At 41.8% G+C, this 26,554-nt stretch overlaps 1 protein-coding gene across 11 annotated transcripts in view; it reads right to left on the reverse strand.

Moving 5' to 3' along the window:
• Syne1 (spectrin repeat containing nuclear envelope protein 1) overlaps positions 1-26,554 on the reverse strand; it is a 493,437-nt gene that overhangs the window by 71,899 nt on the left and 394,984 nt on the right. For all 11 annotated transcript variants that reach the window (XM_029532807.1, XM_029532801.1, XM_029532799.1 and 8 more), the window contains 14 exons: positions 25,881-26,077; positions 24,740-24,872; positions 24,190-24,372; positions 22,188-22,337; positions 21,028-21,204; positions 20,371-20,526; positions 14,092-14,247; positions 11,104-11,274; positions 8,790-8,923; positions 8,232-8,436; positions 5,846-6,028; positions 5,079-5,225; positions 1,984-2,138; positions 830-977 (listed from right to left, as the gene is read on the reverse strand). In XM_029532807.1, coding sequence (XP_029388667.1) covers positions 830-977; positions 1,984-2,138; positions 5,079-5,225; positions 5,846-6,028; positions 8,232-8,436; positions 8,790-8,923; positions 11,104-11,274; positions 14,092-14,247; positions 20,371-20,526; positions 21,028-21,204; positions 22,188-22,337; positions 24,190-24,372; positions 24,740-24,872; positions 25,881-26,077 — 2,295 coding nt within the window. The remainder of the gene's footprint in view (positions 1-829; positions 978-1,983; positions 2,139-5,078; positions 5,226-5,845; positions 6,029-8,231; positions 8,437-8,789; positions 8,924-11,103; positions 11,275-14,091; positions 14,248-20,370; positions 20,527-21,027; positions 21,205-22,187; positions 22,338-24,189; positions 24,373-24,739; positions 24,873-25,880; positions 26,078-26,554) is intronic.

Genomic DNA, 26,554 nt, shown 5'->3' on the forward strand with positions numbered 1-26,554 from the left:
CGGTGATAAAAAGCAGTGGCTTGGTATGTATGAGGCTCTACGTTCAATTCTCATGAGATTGAAAACAAGGAAAGCCGAAATAACAAAATGCTCCATAGAAATATTGATAGTTCTAATTCTCTCCTCTGTCTGTTAGTATCGCTTATTTTGAGATGGCTTTGCACCAACTTGTCCAGGTTGACTTTCAACTTCAAGGCATGTGTGACCCTCCTGTCACAATCTCCTGGGAGGCTGGGACTACTACACAACACTGCTCCCACCTGCCTCTGCCTCCAAGTTATGGGACTAAAGGCATGAGCCACCGTACCCAGTCATACCTGTCTCCTTACCTATAAGTCACTATACTTCAATACACGATCATGACAATGAACACAGCCCTCCAAACAGTAACAGAGAGCCAAAACACATTTTAACTTAAAATGTTAAAATTGACAGATAAAAGAAGAAAGAGGACCTAACATATATTTGACTAGATCGAGTTTAGCAAAATCCACTATGGACATCTTTCAAAGATCAGGCTGGCCTTGAACTTGCCCCAGTCTTCCTGTCTCTGATTCTTGAGTGCTAGGATTAGCTTGGCTGATGCCTGGCTAAGTCCTAAGTTTTAAAAATATGTTTAAATTTTTTGTTAGCGTGTGTGTGTGTGTGTGTGTGTGTGTGTGTGGTCTATGAGTACATGCTTGCAAGAATCAATTCTCTCTTTCCACCACGTGCATATTGGAGATGAGACTCAGGGCACTGGGATCGGGAGCAGGTCCCTGTACCCATTGAGCCGTAGGCTGAGCCACTCAAAGTTTCCATTAGCTCAAAAGTTGCCCAAGTCACTTACCTCATGTGCTCTCTGCTGCTCCAAAAGATGCTGGTAATTGCCTGAGATCTCCACTGCCAACTTGTGCTCCGTCTGAACCAGAAATTCCATCCACGTCTCGCACTTTTCCAAGAAAGTCTGGTGCTGAAGCAAGAATGACTGCAACTTGCTGACAGATGACAAACAAGGGAGAAGGGTTATGTGGTCGCCGTTGTATATTCCAATTATAGAATTAGATTCAATGTTCTCTGCCTCAGTTCTGGTCAGACCACTACAAAGACTTCATGTGGAGTGGAAACGCTTTAAAATTCTCAGTCATCAACATTTACAATGTTACCTTATGAATGCTTACAACTGTACCTACCCTTTGATTATACTCTCATTTGAAACAATTTTTACGATTAAGACAAGGGTTGCATTTTTAAACAAGAGAAATTATAACTCAAGTTTTCTACTCAAAAACACTTCGTTAGTATTGGAAAGTTCTAGAATTTGCATATATATAGATAGATAGATATAGATATATACATATACATATATGCATATATGCACATATATACACAAATTCATGGTCTCCTGGTATTATTGGTTATATGGTTTGAACGGGCCCACTTCAAAATTCTTGCCTTAAAAATTAAAAGACAATATACCTGTTTCATAGGTGGGAATTTCAAAAGTGTATTTGGCCCTGCAGCCCTCCCTCCTGTGAGGCCCTCCCCTCTTGTGCTTTGGCGTTCTTTCATGGGAAAAGGCTGTTTCTCTCCTCTGGAGGCCTTGAGGAGCAAGAAGAAACCAGCTCTCACTAGACAACAAAACCTCCTGGCACTTTACCCTTGAACTTCCCAGACTCTGTGGCTCTAAGACAATAGACTCATTTTTTTCTTCTTCTGTTTGTTGTTTTGTTTTTGAGGCAGGGTCTCATGTAGCCCAGCAGAACTTGAACTAGCCACAGAGATTTCATGTGCTGGGATTACAGGCATTTGTCAGTACACTTTGTTGATGTGGATGTAGGTAGCTAAGGACTGAAGGGGGGGGTGTTGATCCCTATTTCACAAGCATTCTACCATTGAGCTACCTCCCCTGAGGAAATACTCCCCCTCCTCAGTCTGTGGTACTGTTGTCATAGCACCAGGAAACCCACAGAAACTACTGGAGTGATTACGAGGCCTCCTCACCTGAATCTTTCTGTGGTCTGAGAAGAGGTCAGAGACCAGTGGCGGTTCAGGTTCTGCATCCTCTTGATCTCCTTGTCATTTAAGGGTAACCGGTACCCCAACTCATTGAGACGGTCTAAATCAGGAGCCAAGCTGCTGAACTTCAGCATCTGTCCCTGTCAGTGACATTGAGAAGCAAGTTCACCCCCATGTCAAGAAAGCAGAGGTTTTTTTTCCTTTACTTCAAACCACACATGTCAGATATCAGGAAGATTGTGTGGCCTTTGCTCTGTGGAGTCCCTCAAGGCCACACACATGCCCCAGAGAAACACTTGTGCAGATCCCCACAGCTTGCCTTGCAGAGGTTACTGTCGAACCCATTATCCTTTGAAGGACAGTAGAAGCTTGCATGTAATAACTCATTTACAGGATTGGTTTACTCTTCATGGAAGAGAGGAAGGATAAAAATTATGCTGATGACTGAAAGGTTCATTGAATACTCATTAAACTTAATTGATTTATGCTAATCAGCCCCTTTATTACTCAATAGCAACTGCAATTTAGCTCTTGGCATGAATAAACATTGTTATAATAGGGTTAGAAGGAATCACTCCTTTTATCCTTAAGACAAATCCCTTGAGGCAAATATCACTGCAGTTCCCTCTCTGATGATGAAGAGGGAAGAGAGGGCAATAAGTCAGTAAGTGGTTCTAGGTGTAGACCCAGGTGCAAGAAGTTTCCCAGTTTCACCCAGGCTTTGAAAACTACTACAAGCACACCAGTTTTGTATTCTTGATCCCAACCGCCAAGTTGAGAAGCCCCAGCTGAATGGCAGTCAGGACTTGTAATAAAGTGAAGTTCTATCTCTTGGGGGAATCTTTGTCTCCATCTTGTAAGCCAGCTACAGGAAACAGAATGTGTCAGTCTACTTTGGTGCCCTTTCTTTTTCTTTCTTTCTTTCTTTCTTTCTTTCTTTCTTTCTTTCTTTCTTTCTTTCTTTCTTTCTTTCTTTCTTTCTTTTTCTTTCTTTCTTTCTCTCTCTCTCTCTCTCTCCCTCCTTCTCCCCATCCCATTTCCCCCTTCCTCTCCCTTCCCTCCCTCTTTTTGTGTATGTGTGTATCTATGAGCATGTGTGCATGTGTGCATGTGTGCATGTGTATGTGCATGTATGTGTAAGTATGTCTGTGTGCATGTGTGTGTTTACATGTATGAGCATATGTGTGTACATGTGTAAGTGTGTGTGCTTATGTGTCTGTATGCATGTGAATGTTTGCGTGTGCATGTGTGTATGCTTTCATTACATGCTCTTTGAAGGGCTCGTGATCTCTAAGGAAGCAAATTTTCCTAATCGTGGAATCCAAAGGCCTAAGTACTAAATGGTGGGGTTGCCATACATACACATCCACAAGCTAATGTGACATGGTACTTCTCCTTATGCACTGACAGAGAGGCTGTCCCTGCTCCTACTCCCCCAGACCTAGCTGAATGTCATGATAAACCATAGAACAGAACAGTATCCCTCATATAAGTGGAAAGTCTGACCCTTGATAAAGGTGGCAGACTTTCTTAAGTGAGTCCCATTGAGCAAAAACGGTCATGGATTCACTGGCTTTGGAGAAGAGGGAGCCACTGAGGACAAGAATCCAGAAAGCAGAAAGCTTATGCGCATACACTGGAAGTAGGGTGGCTTCCAGTGGTTGTAGAAGTATATGGATGCTGATGCAAGAAGGGGAGCTTACGACCAATGGAAGCCAGGAGATGCCAGCCTTGGTCTCCAGTGATGTTCTTTATCTTCAGAGCATGGGAAACTCACTGAAGGATTTTGTGCAAGTATCTATGTGTGTGTCCCTGTGTGCAGGTGCACATGCATGTGTGTACACATATATGGGTGCATGTGTGTGTACACATTGAAGCCAGAAGTCAGTCAACTTCAAGAGTTGTCTTCATTCTCTCACTGTACCTAAAGCTCACCAAGTTAACAAGATGAGCTGACCAGCAAGCCCCAGAAATCCTTTTGCCTCAGCTGCATGGGTAGCAGAATTAAAGGCACATGATGGAATGGTCAGCTTTTTACATGTGTTTTAGACATCTGTGCTAAGGTCCTTACGCTTACATGGCAAGCATTTACGTAAAGATTGAGCCATCTCCCCAGTTCCCACATGGAGAATTTTAAGCAAAAGGATACATGATAAAAATTTTGCAAGCCTACTGAATTATTAATTTTTAGTTTATTAAATATTTAAAATGATTGATGATTCACTAAAATTTTTTCTTCTAAAAGCTGCATTAATATTATTAATTAACAAATCATACTGTAAATAGTTGTGGAATCAATGTGATGTTTTCATATGGGAACAATGTAGGCTAACTGAATCTACAGAATTAAGCAAAACTTTGAAGACAACGGTCTCTGTATTTGAGAAAAAGGAAGAGGGAATGGGTCGATGAGGAGGCTGCATAGATTGAGGTAAAGTTGGCTGATCTGGGAGAGAATCATGCTAGAGATATGGTAGGGTAGAAGCCTTTTAAAATATGATGGGACTGGCAGAGGAAAGAAAGGTTGGGCTGTTCCCTACAGACTGATCCTGCTAGGGCTCTGCTGGGCAGCCCATCACCAGCACAGTGGTCCTTCCTCTCTGGAGGACAGAAAGGATGAGCTAAGGGCACGTCAGTGGAGCCTTGGAAGAAAGTGGTTGGCAGTGAGTTTCCCCTCAAGATTTTGAGGAGAGAGGGTGTGGTAGTTTGTATAGGACCTGCTCAGGGAGTGGCACTATTAGAAGGTGTGGCCCTGTTGAAGTAGGTGTGGTCTTGTTGGAGAAGGTATGCCTCTGTGAGTGTGGTCATTAAGACCCTCATCCTAGCTCCCTGAAAGTAGGTATTCTGCTATCAGCCATCAGATTAAGATGCAAAACTCTCAGCTCCTCCTGCACCATGCCTGCCTGAATGCTGCCATGCTTCCTTCTGCCTTGATGATAATGAACTCAACCTCTGAACCTGTAAGCCAGGCCCAATTAAGTGTTATCCTTATAAGAGTCACCTTGGTCATGGTGTCTGTTCACAGCAGCAAAACCCTAAGACAGAGGTAAAATCTGGAAGCACGGTTTATACACACTTACCTTCAGTTCCTCCATCCGTTCCTGGATAGTAGAGAGGTCGGAGGAATGAGTGGGATCCTGTCCTTGGAGGATGCCCTCGGCTTCCACCATCCAGGCCTCTAAGGCTTCTAAGCTCTTGGCAAATGTTTCATAGTCAACAACTCCAGCCTAGGTTTTCACAAAGACAACATTTTAGTGGAATGAACTGGTACTTTTATGAAATTTAGTTAAAGGACAAGCATCTAAGGAGAGTCCCTTTCGTGGGATGCTGCTCTGAAAGCCATGGGGCAGGAATGGTGTTTTCCTCTTTTCCTGTGTAGGTTTGCATTGTTTTCCTAATAATCAATGAAGGTCATTGTTTAAATGCATCATAAACTATTTTTGAAGTTTTTTTTGTTTTTGTTTTTTGGTTTTTTTTGTTTTTGTTTTTGTTTTTGTTTTTGTTTTTGTTTTTTGCTCAAGTCTATTAAATCCACTTGGATACTACCATTGAAACCACTTAGTGTTGGCGTATTGGGTACTAGGGAGGTGGGTATGATTTCCAGGTTGACCTGCTAAACCGAACCAGTTTTAAAAGCAAGTTGTAGAGAACAGTGTAAAACTGCTTCCCTTTCCTTGACTCCGAGGGGGACTTCTAATGCTTTTTTTTTTTTCCTTTTTATCCCCCCTTTTTGATGTTTCAGTATTACAGGAAGTGTCATCTCAGTGCTGAAGAATCTGCTCCCTGTGTTTTTTTCCCTCCAGACAGAAAAAGTGACCCATCCAGAACACAGTCGCTGGGTCCCTACCTGTAATACTGCTTGCTGCTTGCAAAGAGCCTGCTCCAGGGCCCCCAGGCGCTGGCTGAAACAGAGCTGCTCACACTGAATGGCTGCGGCTGCAGAAGCATCCACCTGCTGTCCAAGCTGCTCTCCGAGCTCACGGAGGGTGAAAAGCGAGCCCTTGACTGTCTCCAGTCCCTTGAGAAGGTCCTGGGAGACACAAGAATATATTCATTGTGAAGCATGCTATGGGTCCTCCTCAGCACCTTCAGCAAATGGCAAAGGATGATGCACATAGTGGGGAAGGGTTTCTGTGTGATCATTAAATACCTTCACCTTCAAAAAAGTAATCAGATACTGGTTATAATTATTAAAAATGTGAATTATATATGTGTTAACAATTTAACTTTACATGTTATATCACACACACACACAGAGAGAGGGAGAGAGGGAGAGAGGGAGAGAGAGAGAGAGAGAGAGAGAGAGAGAGAGAGAGAGAGAGAGAGAGAGANGAGAGAGAGAGAGAGAGAGAGAGAGAGAGAGAGAGAGAGAGAGAGAGAGAGAGACCCTTCTGATTAGGTTGGGGATACAGCTTAGTGTTTGAATATTTCCGTTGCCTACAGTATATAAACTCCTATCCCTGTTCCAGGAAAAAAACAGAACACTTATGATACAAGACACATAAGCTCATTATATGCAAATTATGTAGATAGATAGGGAGAAGAAGAAAGAACCAAACCAAGAAAGAAGATAAAGGGAGAGAAAGGAAGCATGGGTGGGGAGAGAAAAAAGAAGAGAGAAACGAAGAAAAAAGAAAGAAAAGAGAAAGAAGGAAGGAAGAAAAGAGGGAGGGGCATGAGGGAATGGAGGAGAGAGAGAAATAAAAAAAGAGAAGAGGGGGCCGGAGAGAAGGCTCAGTGGTTAAGAGCACCGACTGCTCTTCCAGAGGTCCTGAGTTCAAATCCCAGCAACCACATGGTGGCTCACAACCATCTGTAATGGGATCCGATGCCCTCTTCTGCTGTGTCTGAAGACAGCCACAGTGTACTCGTATACATAAGAGAAAAGAGAAGAGAAGCAACCACGAAGCACTCGGTGGCGCGGCGGTAAGAAGAAGCCTTAGGTCACGTTCTCCTGACGTTTTTTGTATATGCAAACATATCAAACTGAAGGCACAGTGCTGCAGCTCACCTTTCCTACTTGTTTCTACAGAGGCTTTTGTCATTAGTCGATTTGTGGTCATCTAACTGTAGCTACGCCAGGGTTCAGATGCTGGAGGGGTGTGGAGGTCAGAGATGGCCAAGGTGGATAGAGCTCAGGACCTCCACCTCTCTGTCCATGGCATCTCCAGCCTGTGCTTTATGAAATCCAACCGTATGCCCATAACTGTGAGCCAGTGGGGGTGGGCGGTCCCTGTTTCTGGGTCCTATGGAGTAGTAACAGACTACAAAGGACTGCTACTCCTGATGACAGCTAGGGTTCCATCTGTACAAGATGGCAACTGGATCCTGCCATGCCTGAACAGTGAGCTTCCTTTTAGAGAAGAGCAAAGGGCACCTTTAACCTTGACACAGATAACAAAGTGTGTCTTGGTTCTGAAACACTGAAAATGACTGCTCTTGTAAAGACAAAAAATGCCAACCAAAACGAAGGTTATCTTTATTGTAAATAATAACCCTGCCACTTGAAACCCTTATTTAGACTGAAGGTATAAGCTTGAGTTTATGTGGGTTGTTTTATATCTTGACTACTTTAATAAGCCTACTTGGGAAGGCTTTTAAGCAGATCTTTGTAACAAAGATCATTAAAATAAAGACAAATAAGGACAAACAATAAGAGGTCCATAATGGGTGGAATAAGAGAAAAAGCCTTAAGTAGGGTGTTGGCAACTATGGTGGGAAGGGGAATCATATAAAAGCTATTAAAATGTGTGGCTGCAAGCTGCTGCTCTCTGCTGTTAAATACCTGAATGAAGTTATTGTCTAATGCACTGCAGCAGATAACAAATCTAAATGGATGATTTTTTTTTTAAATAATATGGATAACTTTAACAGTTGATTTTTTTTTTTTTAAGAAAGGCATGATTTCCCCCATGTGCAACTTACAGTGACTATTTCAGTACAAACAGATAGCCTACATTTTCCTCGTAGATTTTTACCCCGTTAGGGAAAAGTGGGAAAGACGACTCATTTTTAAAAATAAAACAATGGGAAAGAAACTCACAAATTGTAAACACATGCAGGAAGGCTCTGTAAGACTAGGCTCTTCAGTTAATGGGGTGATGAATTTGGGATAAACTGTCTCACAGATTTAGATAGCCCCAAAGCTCACATGCATCTTTACTAGCCCTACAAAACCAATGAAACTGAAGGCTGTTGGGTTGGGCAAATCCCAAACCAGTTCCTGGACGTACATTGCAATCCTGAATCCACTTGGTGACTTCATCATCAGCGATATCCTTGTTAGTGGCTGCCTTCAACAGCGCACTGGTCTGCTCCTCTTGTCTCTGGATGGCGGAGGCACACTGCTTTGAGTAGTCCTTGTATCTCTGCCAGAGCTGAAGGAGGGCCTTGCTGGAGTGCAGCTGTTCGGCGATCTCTTCCAGTAAGTTATCCCATCTGCAAGCAACAGTGAGCACTTAGGGCAGACTAGCATCTCTTACCAAAGGCTATCGCTTACTATTTTGTTTGTCTTGATCCTGGTTCATGCGAACATGGGCATTGCAAAGCAATGACTCGTGCCTATTTAACATAATAAAGGCTAATGTGTCACATTCATATTCCAAGGGGATGAAAACTATCCTTGGGACTATGGAAGTCCTGATCCTTCCTAAATGTCTTCTTTGTGGTTATTTTTCATTAAATTCGGTTTGTAAAAAGAAAAACAACTAAAACATTAGTAGAGCTGAGAATGCTGTAAGTCTCCATTATGCTGCATTTATGATAAGGCATAAAAGTAGCTGGTCCCATACCTCATATTGACTTCCTGCAGAGTACTGGAGAGGGTTTCTGCCACAGGTGGGTGACACTCCTTCAATAGTTGGTTGGTGACAGAGCCGAATTTCTGTAAGCCTCCTTCCTGTTTTTCTAGTTCATCATGAAGATTCTGCTCAAAGAAAGAGTCCCACAGGTGACAAACAGGAACTAGTGAGCAAGTTCAAAGTGGACAGGCATGCGTCCCTCCACTGCTGTTAAAGAGATAACTTCTTATAGTTCTGTTCTTGTTACTGCGTGAGAAGAGTCACAGCAACTGAGCCCTCTTATGCACATGGACTCCTCTTTAAAAGCCCATGAAGGATGTCCTTGCTTAGGGAAGATGCTGTAGCAGTGGTCCAGGTACTGTCTGCCACACTGTGGCTCTTTTTGCCAAACCCGGGATGTCATGTCAGTAGCCTGGGGAGTGGCTCTCCCAGTAATTGATGAAGAAGACAGCCAATCACAGCTTTTCTGAGGACCACTTCTAAATTCTACCTCACGCAAAGAATTTTCCAGGCCTACGGTTTGGTTTTTTTTTTTTTTTTTTTCAAACTCACAGAAAGTAACTGTACATATCCGTAGGACAATTGAATAAGTGTTCAAAAACATTCATATCTGTTTGTACTGTAGGATGGTTAAGTTAATCTAATTAACACATCATCACCTCGCATATTTCATAACTTTTGTCTAGCCCACTGCTTCTCATTCTTCCTAATGCTGAGACCCTTTAATATAGCTCCTCATGTTGTGGTGACCCCCAATCATAAAATTACTTTCATTGCTATTTCATAAATGTAAGTTTTGCTACCATTATGAATCTTAATGTATATATGTGTTTTCTGATGGTCTTACGTAACCCCTGTGAAAGGGCTGTTTGACCCTGTCAGGGGTCATGACCCACAGGTTGAGAACCATTTGTCTACAACTGTGAAAACTCCCAGAGTGCAAGAGTGGGAGAGAGGTAAGGAAAGGAGAGATGTGGACGCATGGAGACCAGTTTCAGCTACGTGGGAGAGTTCACCTTCATGATCATCATGCACAGAAAGTTGGCTATGACTTATAATACTATTGCCTTGTGTACTTCTGAAGTTGCTTAAGGCAAAGAGGATTTATTACACAAGCTGGTAAAGTCTTCTACCTAGCACAAGCCAGGAGACTAGAGGACAGATGTCCCCAAGGACCAGCTGCAGCATCACATACCCAGAATCCCAGCACTAGAGGAGCTGAGGCAGAGGTATTATGAGTTCTAAGTTACACTGAGCGGCATGGAGAGACCCTGTCTCGTGTCTCTGCCTCATGGTTCCCTGGAAATATTGTTTAAAGGATAGCTTTAGTTCTCAGCAGAGGAGAAGAAGGCTATGAAAATACAGTACTGCTTACCAATATCTAATTGCTTGCAAATCAAAATATTCAAGGAATATGTGGTATTGAATTTACTATGTGCAAGGTGAGTTTTAATGGTTCCTAATATTGCACAAGTACTTAAGATTTAAAGAAATATTTACACATTTCAGTCTTCCTTTTCCCCAAATCCACCCTTGAAATGCATTCCCTTATGAAAATCCACCTAGGCGCTCAGCAATATATCAATGCAGATGGGTAAGCAGAAGTAGTGGGGCTAGATGTGAAAAGACCCATTCTGGACTCCTACTGAGATCCCCATCCCTTGAGGACCGGTCAGTGTGGCACAGTGTCCAGATGAACAAGGCAGTGAAGACAGTAATCAAGACCTGGAGAGCAGGGACCTAAGAAGTGAGCCAGAGCTGGGTTTAAGGAAAACTCCATTGAGTGCATTCTGGGTGAACACAGTGTGGGTGGAGACACGCGTGGAAGCAAATAGTGAGCCTGAAATGGGGTGATTTGATGGTTCCCTTGGTCAAAGGGATTCCACCCATAAGATTAAAACCTGTGCTTTAAGTGTTTACCAGCTTGGCTCTTTTCTTCTCTGTTTTCTTAGCTCCTTAGAAGATATTTGGAGAAGCAGGGTATGGAAAGAAAGGGAACACATAAATGGTGAAGGCAATGTAGTCAAGGAAGTGGATTTCAGTAGCCAAGCATTTCATAAAACATACTTGTACGCAATTTCCATAACAGGTAGCTAGAAATCATTTATTTATATATCAGATAATCCAGTGTTCGCTACCCACAAGCAGGTTCTATTAAGTTAAAATCAAGCAAGAAAACTAACATTTTTAATACTTAAATGCTAAGAATGTTAAGACAATATTTCAGGACCATATTTCTACTCGCTAATTTATCTTTTTGTTTCCATCAAGGGGAAGCAATGTTAAGATGCAATACTTTAGTTACCTGAAGGTTGTCGACCTGCACTTGTACAGCTTCAGAGGAACCTGTCAGCAGACGGAATCGCGACAGGGAGTATCTGGCCTCCATGAGGTGACCGTTGATCTCATCCCACGCTGCTTTGTGATTGCTCCACTGGCCAAGGGCCGAGGTCAGCTGGATCTTTAATTGTTCAACCTTTTGGAAAGAAGAACATGCATCATAGTTACATATAACTTAGCGTGACAGAACAGAAAAATGTTAATCTCTGAAATCCTTCATTAGAGTCCTAGGCTCCAAAACCAAAACAACAGGGAGGGAAGTGCAGGCTGCTGTGCGTTGCCTAATGTGGGTGCTGGGAACTGAACCTGGGTCCTCTGAAAAACTGTTCGAACTGCTGAGCCACCTCTCCAGCCCCAAAGGGCTAACTTTAAATTGTTAATAGTGTATATTCTTGTACAAACAATGATCAGGTTTCATAGTAACATCTGTGTACAAGTCCATAATATGCCTTGATCAGACTGACTCCCCACAGCCCTCCCTGTACATAGCTTCTTCTAGCCCCTCTCCTTTCCCCAATAAGTCTCCCTTCTAATTCCATCACATGTATGCATATATGTGAAATGTAGATTCCACACACAAAACTCAAACAAATGAAAAGCATGATCTTTGTCTGAGGCTCGCCTAGTTTTCCTTAACAAGATTACCTTCCACTTCCCATTCATCCATTTCTTACAAATGACACAATTTCATTCATCCGTCTTTAGGAATGAATGAAGCTTAGTAGATGCATGCCACATTTTTTTATACACTCATCTGCTGACAGACAGCTAGGATGGGTCCATAGCTTAGGTGTTGTGGATGCACATCAGTAAAAATGGCATGCAGGCGCCTGCCTATGGAGCACATTGGCTTAGCTTTCAAAGACAACACTCCCGCGAAAACTCCTTCCCTGTATTTGTCCATTCCAGAGAAAAATCGTACTTCAGTTTCCAACATTTAAAAGAATATGACTTTGGATTTCTGTATGCTGCTCCTAGTCTAAATGCAGTCCTTTGTACATGAAGTAAGTACAGAGAGGGTGGGGGGGCTCAAGGGAGGGGTCCCTGGGGATTGATTTGCATTTGCTTTCTCTGCTATGCTTTTTCCACAACATAAAGGGGAAAATGTTGAAATCAATTGGGATACTATCTGAAGGGCTGCAGGACAAAGAAAGTGCTGCCTCAGATGTGAGGTCCAGGCCACAGGTTTGAGTGGGCGCAGGGCTGTCCTAAAGAGCCATAAAACAGACCTGAAGGTGAGGGTAGGTGATCGGTGGGCAGTTTTGCATACATAGCTCATTTCATCTCTGCATTGTTGATTGTTTTTCACAAGGCAATATTCCAGTGACAGAAATGCCTAACTGATGACGATATGTAAGTTGTTCCCAGACCTTTATGGTGATTTATAGAAATGCATAAAATAAAATAGATTTAAAGCCATGTCAAAGATAATCCAGGGCTAAAGGGGAAAGCTGCTCTGGAGAAGAGCCCATGGAGGGTAGGAGCTGTCTGGCATTTCTTCCCCTTGATAGCATCCACTCCCCACAGCCCTTACTCACTTCCTCACTCCATGGCCCTATTCTTTTCCAAAACAGTCCCCTTTCTATGTACATGATGCGTGTGTGAATGTGTGTGTGTGTATATGTGTATGTATGTGTGTAACTGCATGTGTGTGTATGTGTGTATGAATGTGTGTAAGTACATTTTGTGTATGTGTGTGTATAAGTGCATGTATGTGTATGTGAATGTATGTATAAGTGCATGTATGTGTATGTACATGTTGTGGATCCATGTGAGTGGGTGTGCATGCTTGTGCATCAGCATGTGCTGCGTGTGCATATAGCAATATGCATATGAGCGTGTGAGTATAAGTGCACATATGTCTGTCTGTTTGCCCCTCAGCTCCAGTTTGAAAGGTGTGGATAACTAAGCATTCAGACATTGATGTGTCAGGGATCAACATGGCCTTACATAGGGAGGCATAGTCCACATTGTAGCACTTACCGTTCCTATTGGAAGATTCCACACACTCTCGAGTCCATTATCAAATGTCTTTCCATTTTACTCACAGAGACTGAGGCACACAAGGGAAAGTTATAGTCTGCTAGGGGGAGGGAGCCGACAATCCCAAGTTTCTGCGCGCAGGGCATGCCTATTGTGCTCAATAGTGAGACCAGTGTGGCTAAGTGAAAAGACCTTGCAGGGCAGTAGCAGGAGACAGGATCAGAGGGACAGTGGGAACCCTGGTCAGCACCCAGCTCTTGTTCCATTCTTGATGGAGCAGAAGCCATTGTGGGATTTTCGACATGGCAACGCTATGATTTGACTTCATTCTGACTGGCTCTTCTGAGATAGGGACCGCTAAGGAGATCATGGAAATCATCCAAGCAGGAAATGAAAGGGGCATAAATCAGGGTGCAGCGGAGGTAGGTTGGATCCTGTCTGTTCCGAGGGTGTATCTGCCAACATTTTCTGATGAGCTCGGTGTGAGTATTAGAGAAAGAAAGGAAGGAAGAGTGGCTTTGAAGGTTGGCAATACAAGCAATTGGCGCGGCAGAGTTACCGGTAACTGAGTGGGTTTGTGTGGAGGAACTGTGCCTTACTTTAGGCAGAGGAGTTTCAAATGCCCTTTGGTCACACAAAAAGATATTTCTACTAATCACATGTTTCTCTTTCTGTCTCTATTTAGAACTCTGGGAGAGGCTAAGTGTGTGGACAGTCTCATTGGAGAATAACTGTGCCTAGAAAGTTGGCTGTGGCTATTAGGATGAGTGCAATTTAAGAGAGTCATGTATAGAAAAGAATACCGTTTATTACAGGAAACACTAGAAATTGAAAGATGTTAATGAAACAGACTCAACAGTAGTACCAAGAGGTGATGTAGAGATTTGATAATTATTTACTCAGTGGCTTTTGGCAAACATCAACCCCAAGTTTCAGAGAGCTGGGAGTTGAATGTCTGGAGCAGGCTTACCGTGCGGTCTAAACTGGCCCAGGTCTGCCTGAGTTCCTGCAGTGTGCTCAAGACACTGCCAGAGATCTCCTCCCTCTTGTTCTGAATCAATGCGAGTCCATTCTGTTCAATTTTCTCTACCTCCTTTTCTTTTGCTTTAATCAAATCTTCCAGTTCCTGAAAGATTAAAATATATATATAGTTATTTTAAATTGTTCTATTATGGAACTCTGGGGTGCACTGAAATTGAGTCATTATAGTTCCGTGTGCTAAAACCCCATACTAAACCAAAGAGATGACAATTCTCAAAAGAGGGTCTGTACAGTGATGCTTCTCCCTATACTTAAATGTTAAAAAAAAAGAGAGAGAGAGATCCTTTTATCCATGGTAAATTAGCATACCCTGAAAAATATAAAAACTGGTTATCCCGCAGATAAAGAAATGTCATTATATATCTTTTTCAAAAAGCTGTAAGGAGTGAAATACATATCCAAAATTGCAATGTGATTATATCCTTAAACCCAAACATGTCGTTTTTCTTTAAAAATCACATGGCCTAGCCTGTGACAGACGGCACCTGAGAGTCAGACATGGTTTTGCTGTTCTTTGGCTGTGTCACTCTGAGAAAGTGAGGAACTTTTAGTAAATCTCAATTTCTTCAAATGGGAAAGATGGAAAAGAATAAGTATTATCTTCTCTTTTTCCAGTGCTCTGATTCTGTGTGATTCTGAATGGCTACAGGCTTCTTCATGTCTGAAACCCTCATTTTCTTTAGAAGGTGCTTTTGTAACTGCTAGAATAAAATGTTCACACACACACACACACACACACACACACACACACACACACACACACACACANACACACACACACACACACACACACACACACACACACACACACACACACACACACAAAGTAAACCGTCCAAAGGCTCAGAGCTCATCCGGAAACCATACATTATAAACCACACATTATAGAGGGTCTGGAGCCATAGCTCCACGCCTAAGAGCACTACCTGCTCTTCCAGAAGACTTGAGTCCAACCGTCAGCACCCACGTTGTGGTTCACAACCGTCTGTAACTCCTTGTCTGATGTCTCCTCTGGCCTTCATCAATAGCACCAGGCATGCACATAGCACACAGACAAAACACTCAGACCCATTTTTTTTTTAAAGTTTATTTACCCAGCAAGTCCCAGAGATTCTCCTGACTCTACCTCTCCACTGATGGGATTCTAGACAGCATCACATCCGCCTTTGATGTAGATGCTGGAAATCCAAATCCAGGCCCTTAATGCTTGTACAACAACTTACCAGCTCAATGATTCAAATGTGGATAAAAAAAAAAATTGTAGTTGAGTAGCTGTTGGTGAAGTGTTTATATATTGTGCTTCTCTTGAAATTGTTATTATTCCCTTCATTTTTGTTTCTGCTGTGACTCAACTTTTTTTACAATAAGATTTCGAGCATACCATTGGCCTCGAACTCACCACATAGCCACAGATAACATATCTTTCTGATCCGTTCTGGCTCTACTCCACAAACTCTGGGATTACACACTAGCACAAATTCCAATGTATAAGGCACAGGGAATCAAACTTAGGGCTTTGTGCACGCTAAGAAAGTCCTACTTTAACTGAACTCCACTCCAGCCCTCAGATGCTTCCTCCTCCACCCACCCCCCTCTGTATTTCATTTATAAAATAGGGCCTTGTTATATTTTAATTTTATAAATTAAATTTATATTTTTATATTTATAAAATATAAAATAAGATATAAAATATATCTTATGCTTGTCCCAAAGGAATAAAATTAATATATATATATATACGAAATATTCTTTAAGCTGTCAAAACTAGCTACGTTATATTCAGCTACTTGCTAATCTGCCGTGCTGCCGAGAGATTCTGCTTTTCTGTCCTGAATTACCATGGAGCTAATTTTGCTGTAGTGCATTAATCAGAAATTCATTTATTTGTTAGCTTAAGGAAATGATTGTTGTTTTATGTCATTCTCTCAATTCTCCTTTTTGTCACTATTTTGACAGCTTTGATAATCCTTGAAAAGAACCTAATGATTACTAAGGTACCAGCATCTTTATTCAGTATAGAAAACACAATTAACTCTATGTTTTAAGATATTTCTGAATTGTGCCTAAGGGATAAATAACCATGCATGGTCATCTCAATTCATACTTAATGTGCAGTGTATATTTTATATGTATAATATATATTTACTTATACGTTAGTATATAATAGTAAATCCCACAGTAATCCGTCCTATAAGATCCTAAAATTTAACCATTAGAATTAAATACAGCTTCATTTATCCACAGTGCTAAACAGATGAGGTATGGCTTATATATCTCATAAGAGCTTCCTGCCCCTGGGCACCTGGGTATATGTATGTGTAACCATGAAACGCAGGAGTGAACAAGGATTGCAATATATTTCTGAGCAAAGTAAAGGTGTATTTGCCTTTCTTTTCAATAACAATTTTTCTAAATGGTCTGGTTCTGATCAATGGAGGCAAAGGCCAATCCTAATATTTCTGTAGTAGTAAATTATCCTCAACTTGGATTAATTCACAAATATCAGTTTTAGTGTTGCATTCAATCAATAAATCACCTCTAAAAGAGACTGGAAAAAGAGTCAAGCTTTTTAAAACAAAACCAAACCTGAATCCAGCCACTGATTTAAGGACACTGGCTACAATTTCATGCTCCGGGCCAAAGAAACAATTTCTCAAAAATGACAATAAATTTTATCAAGCTTTGTAGAATTGCCAATTAGAACTGCCAGTTAGGCTATTGGGATTTATATATGATGTCCCAAAATAAGTGTGTGGGCTCTGCACTGGGTTTTTAGTTTTTGAAAGAAATGGCTTTTCTTTTAAATCATGAATTGGCCTCAGCATAGAGTTCTTTATCTCACAATGTAAGCTTTGTCTCTGATGCTGCCTGAAGTGACCCTCTGGGAGCCTAAGACTTAAGTCCCATGAGAAACAGAATTTGGCTGAACTTCTGTAGTATTTTTCAGGCATCAATGTCTCTCCGTGAGAAAGAAGGCATATATAGGAATCGAAAGAAAGTAGCAAAAAAACCATTGCAGTTGTGGAGTTGAACCTGTCTGATATTACTAGGTTTCCGTTCATTTTGCTTTTGGAGAAAGATTCTCATGTAGTCCAAGATGGCTTCCAAATTCAATATGTAGCCAAGGCTAGCCTTGAACTCATGATCCTCTTGTCTCTGCCTCCCAAGTTCTGGGATGACATGAGTACACCCTGCTGTTCCAGGGAGCTGGAGTTCAGTTCTCTTGTGGGAAAGAGCTCATGGGAGGCAGCTCCCAAGCAACTGTGACTCTAGGTCTAGGGGATATGATGCTCTCTCCAGCCACCCAAGCACACATGCATGTGCGCGCGTGTACACACACACACACACACACACACACACACACACACACACACACACATACAACTCACGCACACATAATGGTAAAATCTTCCTTTGAAGGAAGAGAAAACAAGAGGCTAAAGGACAGACAAAAGAAGGTATAATATGAATGTGGCGACAGAATCAAACACTAAGGGGAATGCCAATAAGCAACCTTTCAGTAGTTGAAGTGACCCTGACCGTGAGACCAGGCAACACTCATCTTGTTGACATTAACAGTTAGGGGTTGCCTTTTAAAATTAATGGAAATATTTTAACTCCGAGGACTCAGCAAAACTATCACTTTTCAACATTAAAAGCAAATTTTTGAAATGCTGGCTTACTTCTCAGATTTTAGAAATTTATGGCCTCACTTGGAAGTATCTTTGGCCTCCAAGCAGATACAAAATCCAATGAGAACAGATGATGGGCAAGTTTGGTGTCCAGTCCTTTTTACATCCATCTTCTGATGGGACGCAGTCAAACAAAATGTTATTTAAAAGTGTTTCTCACTGGGCACAGTGGGTGTACTCATGTCATCCCAGAACTTGGGAGGCAGAGACAAGAAGATTATGAGTTCAAGGCTAGCCTTGGCTACATATTGAATTTGGAAGCCATCTCAGACTACACGAGAAGCTTTCTTTAAAAGCAAAATGAACTAACAAAAACCTAATAATTTCAGACAGGTTCAAATCCAAAACTGAAACCTTTCTTGGACTACTATATGGCCTTCCTTTTCTGAACTGTAAGGTTTCCTGTGAGGGCTTAAAGATAAGGTCCCCATTACATGTGTCCTAAGCAGAAATCAGGCTGCTTAAAAAAGGAAATCATTACTGTTTGACATTCAAAGATGGGAAAGTGAGATTGAAGGAAGGAGCTTCCCTGTAGGGAAACTTCTCATGGGCGCCTTCTTCTGAGATACCGTGGAAGACGATCTGGGGTTCATGCAGGTTCCATCCAAAAGGGAGACAGAGCTGGTTGTTCACAGAGAGCAAATTTAGCTTTTATTTAATAGTATTTACTTATTGTTTTGAAAGTCTCACGTAGCCCAGGCTGGCTTCGATATCATTATGTAGCCAAGGATGACTCTGATCTGAGATTACAGGCATGCAGGATTACAGCTGGTTTCAGGGTTCTAAGGATCAAATCCGGGGCATGATTTTTTGTTTTTGTTTTTTTTTTTAAGTTTGGTTTTTTTCGAGACAGGGTTTCTCTGTATAGCCTTGGCTGTCCTGGAACTCACTCTGTAGACCAGGCTGGCCTCGAACTCAGAAATCCGCCTGCCTCTGCCTCCCAAGTGCTGGGATTAAAGGCGTGTGCCACCACTGCAGGGCATGATTTTTAAAGTAATTATCAGGATAGTTTTAGCTGTTAAAAAAATTTTTCCTGGGAGTACCAAAGACTCCCCAAGGAGATTCTGAAATACTATAACATCCCTGTCACTGGCGAGCACCTCTAACCTGACAACCGGCCTGAACCCCACATCTTCATCATTATGAACCCCAGATCTTCATCACTGATGACATGAACAGCCAGCCTGAGCTTTCTGCTGTGACACATTGTCACCTCTGATGCTCCTATGCCTGGGTAGAACAGGATTTGAATGAAGGCTCCATAGTAAGAGCAAGTTAAGGCACATTTTAAGGCAGTGGCCAGGCCAAGGCATGGTTTAACTGGTTGACAGTATCAAAATACACTTAAGACACTAAAGAACTCTTATAAGCAAATGCAGCTAGCAGGTGCTGCAATCTTACTGAATAAATTAAATGAAGCATCTTAAAGATAACTAAGGGAAAGTCAGGCTGTTCTCTATGAGTTCAAGGCCAGGGTGGTCTTCCTAACAAGTTCCAGTTTGGGACTGCACAGTGAGTCCCTATCTAAAAAAAATATATAAATAAAAATATAATTGAGGGGGTATGATGATTATGGATGGAGAATAAAATAACATTAAGAAATTGTTAATTTTTGAGGTCCATTATAGTGACATAAACTATTTCTCAAAGATTATGTCAATAATATATAGGAACAAAATGATACTGTGTGGGATGTTCACTGACCTCGTGTGTGTGTGTGTGTGATGTGGTTGCATGTGTGTGTGCCTGAATGTGTGGTTGCACAAGCACATACATGTGCAAGTGAGTGGGTTGGAAGTTAATATCCAATTTCTTCTTGATTTTCCTGTATCTTATATACTGAGTCAGGCCCCTCACTTGAACCCAGAGACTGATAATTCAGCTTCTCTAGCTAAGAACATTGCTCTGGAGACCACTGACTCCATCTCCTAAGAACTAGCATTAAGGACGGGCCATCACACCCAACCTGATTTTACATGGGTCCCGGGAAACCCAGCTAGATCCCCACATCTGCATGGCAAGAACTTACCCTGTGGGCTAGGTCCTCACTCCCTATACTGACATCTTGAAAGAAAAAAAAAAATTGGGCAAATGTACCAATATACCTAAAATATTGGTAAGTATTAGGTCTCATGATCAGTGTAAGGGATTCAAGCATCTTTACCTATGTAGGTGTATATCTGGTTCTTTCTATAATCTCAAAACTTTAACAACAAGAGATGAAGACTTGAATTGGGAGAGAACAAAACCAACCAACCAACCAACCAAACCAACAAACAAAAACCTAACAAGATATTATAGTTCATAACTGTACTCTTAGTACTAAGAAGGCTAAGGCTGGAGGGCTCCAGGTTTTAAATCAGCATGGGCTATATAGTAAGACTCCACTTCAAAGTCCAACATCAATCAGCAGGTGCAGTTATTCCCAAGAGTCAGCTCAGAACCCTTGGAACCAACGAGCCCTCCATACAGGCCTGAGGGTGAGGCGGCTCCCGTGTTCCACCTGGATGCCTTACCTGACAGTCCTTCAGCGCATTCTGAACAGAATTCTGATCGCCAATTCGATGCTGCTCTTTCAGCTTCCGCTCCTGGTTTGCGAGCCAAGCTTTCAGAGACTGTACGCTGTTTTCGTATTCTGACCATGAACCCAGCAAGCCTTCCAACATCTGGATCTAAACCAACAGAAGGACGCAAACATTCAAATTTTTTCTTTGGAAAAAATCAAATCATTGGCACAAAAATTACCCCCCTACAATTTCCTATGAGGTAAGAGTTCTTGGGGATCAGCGGGTTGTGGGAAGGACTATCCTATAAGAGCATCACATACTTGCATGAAAATGGCCATGCAAGGCCCCGCAGAATAAAATTAAAATGTGAAAATGAAATTCTTGGAATGTAGTCTGTTGCATATAGAAATTCAGAAAATGAAGTTTATCAAATATCAGCTGATGGCTGATATAGGTAAGAAGAAAAGTAAAGGAAAGAGAAATGAAGAGGCAACTTAAAAAAAAAAAATCAGACTCAGCCGTACAGATGAAGGAGGCTTCAGAAGAGAACAAAGGGGACTTAAGATGTCCGGAGGTAGATCACCTTTGGGGGCTGTGGGAAGCTCCCTCGGGTTGCATCTAACTGCACTACTTGTCACCCGGATCAGGACAGGCCACCTAGCTCACCTTCTCCCCAACTCGACCTTGCAAGAGCTGCCAACTTTTATTCATTGCTCCAAGCTGCTCAGCAAAATCCGTCTTGTCACTGCGCTTGCTCTCCACGTCCTGACTGCTGATCTGGAGCACTGACTGGTTCACGAAGTCCGCCGTAAGCTGCTTGCAGTTAAGGTCTATCTTGAAACCCTGAAAGAGAGGCGGGAGACTCAGATGAGATGCTTCTGGGTGTAAAAAGGCTTAGTGTGTTTCCAGGCGTTGGAAAGCCTTGAGAACTTGCACGTGACTGTTGCCACTCCCGTGACACACTTGTTCTTTACATGACCCGACATGATAGGGGCTCAAGTATGAATTCATGTATGTTTATAAAATTACACAAGGGGCTGGCGACATGACTTAGAGGTTAAGAGCACTGGCTATTCCTCTAAAGGTCTGAGTTCAATTCCAAGCAACCACATGGTGGCTCACAACCATCTGTAATGGGATCCCATGCTCTCTTCTGACACACAGGTGTATAGGCAGACATTATGCTGTATATATAATAAATAAATAAATATTAAAGATAAAATTAAACAAATATAAATACTATATATAATATAAATAGCATTTGTATGATATGTAGAAATGGGTGAATAATTATTTTTAATGTGTTATAGTTTGAGTGCATAATGTCCTTCATATGTCCATGTGTTTAGGCACTTGGTCTCCAGTTCTGAATGTTCTCTGGAAAGGTTACCGAACCTTAAACACTAGAAGCTCCCTGGAGGGCCTGGAAGAAGTACATGACCAGGGGCAGGCCCTAGGGGTTTATAGTCTGGCCCCACTTTCTGCTCTCTGTCTCTCTGCTTCCTGCATGCAGGTGGAATGAGGTTTGCCAGCCTCATGCTCCTGTTGCCAGGCCTTTCCCTCCATCACAAACTGCATCCCCACTGGAATTAGCCACAATAAACCCTTTCTTTCCTAAGATGCTGTTGTCAAGGTATTTTATCACAGCAAGATAAAAATAACTAGCACACTGCATCTGTACTTAGTATTTGCAAGGGTTTGCTTTTGAATGTCTCCAACTATTTACTGTGCAGGGGATATACATTGGAAGTCCTGGTTCGAGTTTCTGAGCTCCTTCAAATAAAAGTCTAAATGGATGAAAATGGAAATCTCCAAGTGTCCAGTACCTTGTATTTCTGAAGGTATTCGTGGATTGCCTTGTAACCAATGGCGTTTCTAATGTCCTCTTCATCCTTTAGGATGACACTTTCCATGAGTGAGATCCAACTCATGACCTCAGAAATGGCATGGCGGGAAGGCAGTTTATCCATCTGGAGCTGTGAAGAGGAGACATAATGGGTCCAAAACATTAAGGTTCAGATGCAACTCTTCTTAACACAGTGGTCCTCAATCTTCCTAACACTTTGGTGCTTTAATATAGTTCCTCATGTGGTCATGACCCTCTTCCATAAAGTCTATTTTTTTCTGCTATCTCATAACTGTAATTTTACTACTGATATCGATCATAATGGAAATATCTGCATTTTTCCAATGGCCTAAGGTGACCCCTGTGAAAAGGGTTGTTTGATGACCCCCCCACACACACACACAAAGAGGTCATGACCTAGATTGAGAATGGCTGTGTTAACAGAAGAACCCTGTGTAGATTTCTACTAACACACCAAGAGAGATAATAGTCCTTTATAGTTTTCAGATCTCTGACGCTCAAAACCTCAGGCAAACACCATAATACTAGTTACCTAATGTTCACTCTCTCAGCATCTCATACCATAAACATTGAGTAAATATTAACTAATTAATCAAAACACCAGCAAGAGCATATTCTTACTTTACAGCTAGTTTTATGGGTTTGGAAAAAAAAAAAACGTAACTACAAAACACTCAACAGATGTACTTTGTTAATTATCTTGCAAAATCTCTGTGTAATGTGACTCAGGAATGCTAACAGAAAAAAAAAAAGGGGGGGGGAACACCACCCAGCAGGCAGGCAAGCTCTCATTTTCTCTGCTCTCTGGCACCCTAACAGTTATCCCCGAAAGCCAGTTTCTGCAGTATTTAATATATACTCAGAATTCTGAATTTTACTTCATATGTCAAACAAGTATGCTCATCATGATTACAGTGATTTGCAGAAACAAAGGAATGATATCTAAATATGTATAAATATAAATTGCCTGGTATGTGGCTGGTCATGCCTATAACTCTGGCCCTTTCAAAGGCTGAGGCAGGAGGATCACTACAAACTCAAGACCACCAGGGGCTACAAGGTTGAGACCCTGTCTCCAAATATATATAAAATTAAATAATATATATTATATATAATAAATATATAATAAATAATATATAATATATAATAAATAATATATATAATATATATATAATTAAATATATATGACCTAATTCTATTGGGCTATGAAAGGAGGGAGAGATGGGATTGGTGGGATTGCTCCACTTCCCTATGAATCTACAGCTATCGAAGAGAAACGGCATGCGTGTTAAAAACATCTGTCATACCTGCTCCACAGTGATGAGTGTTACAGAGACAAAAGACTGACGTGCTCTAGAGTTCCAGGAAAATTAGACTCATTACTCACCAGAATATAGTCATGAGCTGAATAACAATGTCCCATGTGGTGCCCCAAATATAATGGCGGCCCCATAAAGTTATCCTAAGCTAAGGAGCCTGGGCTGGTCTCTCAGTTTGTGGTAAGTATGTGCTGATGTTTGAACAATGGCAAAAATGGACCAAGGATCTACTTATCAAGAACATATCCCTTCTGTAAATGATGCCTGACTGTTCTTATATTGAATAAAATCCAGTTTCCTCCTTGAATATAAGATGGCAGGACTTTTAGAGATGTTATAGATGTTCATATTTTTACCAGGTGCCTACATTTGCCTCGTGAAATGTCAGTTTAAACAGGGTCAACAATTTCAAGTCAAGTTTCCAACACATACAGAGAGAGAGAGAGGGAGGGAGGTAGGGGAGGAGAGAGAGACTGATGCTTGAAGAAGGAATGCCGTCTGATGTGGGATTTGTAGAAATGGTTCTGTTTTAATACACGTTGCAACAGCAGAGAGAAAAGACAAAAGTTCCTAGATAATTCTAATTTGTACTTATATGCTGGAAATCAACCGTTACCAAACAAGCCGGTCTTCTCTCCGTACCTGATGGAGCTTCTCCTGTACAACAGGAATGCCTGTCAGGAGGTCAGTCCACTGGCTGTCCATGCGGGACAGCTCAGCCCGCAGGGCCGCTGTGTCCACTTTCTTTAAGCGAAGAAGCTGATTTCCTGAGCTTGTGACTGACGACTTGAGGGAAGACTTGGCATCCACTTCTTTGGAGAACTCCTTTTAGGAAAAAAGTCACAATGTTCAGTTTAGCACTGAATAGCTGGGGCTTTTCCTTTAAGGACAGAGACCAACCGAGAGTACAGGCCAATCACTTCTACATATGGAGGGCTCTTGTCAGGCGGAGCTCTTTGGGGAAAATCAAAGGCACCACACCTTTACACTCAAGTTAACCCATCATGTGAAAGGCAATCTGGAGCCTACTCATTTGCCTTAATTAGTACCAGATACAAAGTCGACTCGGAACTGTCTGTGGCAATTCAGCTTCTTTTCTGTGTTTGCTCCTAGCTGACTTCCTTTATACAGATCCATGAGTCTGCCCTGAGAAGCAAAATGAGATTCTAACGCCTTAGGTCCTCAGACTTACCAGGAAGGCATTGAGATGATCCCGGACCATTTCCAGTTCTTGTGGAACCGTCACAGACTGCTGAGTCCAAAATGCCAGCCTGTCCTTTGCGGACTGTAGCCAGTGAATGAGATCTGCAGCTTCCCTTTGATATCTGTAAGCACATCCAAGACTCGGTTAATGAAACATCCCATCTGCACTGTCTGCTGGCAGTTAAAACAAGAACCCCAAAAGATTTGGAGAGAAAATATACAAGGTTGATGCCGTTCCTTTTCTTTTAATATTTATAGCTTGTATCTGTTCTGGACTTCAGCATCCTTATTGCTAAGCTGAAAAAAATAATCTTTCTCCTTGCATTGGGAAACCTTGGGTCATGTTTGAAAATAAAGGTGTTTGAAATAAAAGGATGAAGAAAGAGTGCTTCATTCAATAAAACTCAAATAACTGCCTCCTTGAATACTTCCCTTTAGGAAGGACTTCAGGGTGAAACATTGCCCCAGGCATGTGTGCTGAAGGTTTGGGCCCCAGTTGGTGGGCACTATGTGGGAAAGTGTTGGAAATCTAGAAGAGTTAGAGTGGAGACTAACAAGAGAAGGAGGGCATCCAGAGCTATCCTTGAAGGGTAACTTGTCTCTGACATGTGCTCACACCTGCACATATACATATGTGCTCACATGTGCACGCGCGCGCGCGCACACACACACACACACACACACACACACACACACACACACCGTTCCTGGCCGCTCTAAGGTAAGCTGTCTTTTCTGTCATCTGTTCTTGCCACTACACTATTCCGCTCCAGGACCCAACACAATAGATTGGGCTCACCTTGGCCTGAAACCTCCGAAAAGTGAACCAAGATAAATATTTCCTTCTGATAAGTTGTTTGTCCCAGCTGTCACTCACAGCAAGGACAACCTAACTCAGCATTTCCCCTGTGTCTAAGGAGGAGCGGGGTCACAGTGTCTGCTGTATTTGGGCACTGTTCTCCTTGCCAGCTTTAACAAGAATCCATCCCATCAGGATCCTCTGTCTGTCTTTGTTTGCTAAACTATGCCATTGTCTAAATGTGCAGATCTTTTCCAAGCCCAGTATCTACTAGTCTTAGTAATACATCACAGACGTAATCAAAACACTGAGCGAACACTCGTCCCATTACCTGGTCCAGTGCTTCAGTATGGTCTCCAGCCTGTGCAGCTCCTTGGATACTTTGTTTGCATTACTGAGCCAGCCCTCTCCCAGCTGATTCAGCTGACTTTCCAGCTCTGAACAGCTGACAGACATCAAAAGTCGCTTCCCACCATCCAGCACTTGGTACAGTTTGGGCTGGTATTCATTAAGGCTGGATTTTAGATGCTACAACAATTGATGACATTGGGTTAAAAGTTGGACTTAGTGCGGTTTTTTGCCACTGAGCATTGTAATTCCTCTGATAGCTACAATGTTGGCATTGTCCGCTACCAAAGGTAAACTGTCTTCATTCGGCAGTTCTGAAAACTTGAGAACGTGTTTATCAAAATATAGATGTTCTCTTTTTACTTTGTTAGGAACTTTGGATGTGTTTATAGCTGTCAAGCTAAAATATCTCTTAAAAACAGTGACATCATTCTAAAGTACAAAATGTGGTTGGTAGAAGTTTGGTGAAAATGCCTTTCAAAATGAAATCACTAGTTCCAAACGTGCTATTTGTCATCTATCTATAATCTATTGTCTACCATCTATTATCTATCTGTATACCTATTTATCATCTTTCTCAATCTATCATGTATGTCTATCATCTATGGCTTTTCTATCATCTATCACCTATTTTTAATCTACCATCTATATCTATCT

Source organism: Mus pahari, chromosome 21 (assembly GCF_900095145.1).
Source record: "Mus pahari chromosome 21, PAHARI_EIJ_v1.1, whole genome shotgun sequence".
Taxonomy (NCBI): domain Eukaryota; kingdom Metazoa; phylum Chordata; class Mammalia; order Rodentia; family Muridae; genus Mus; species Mus pahari.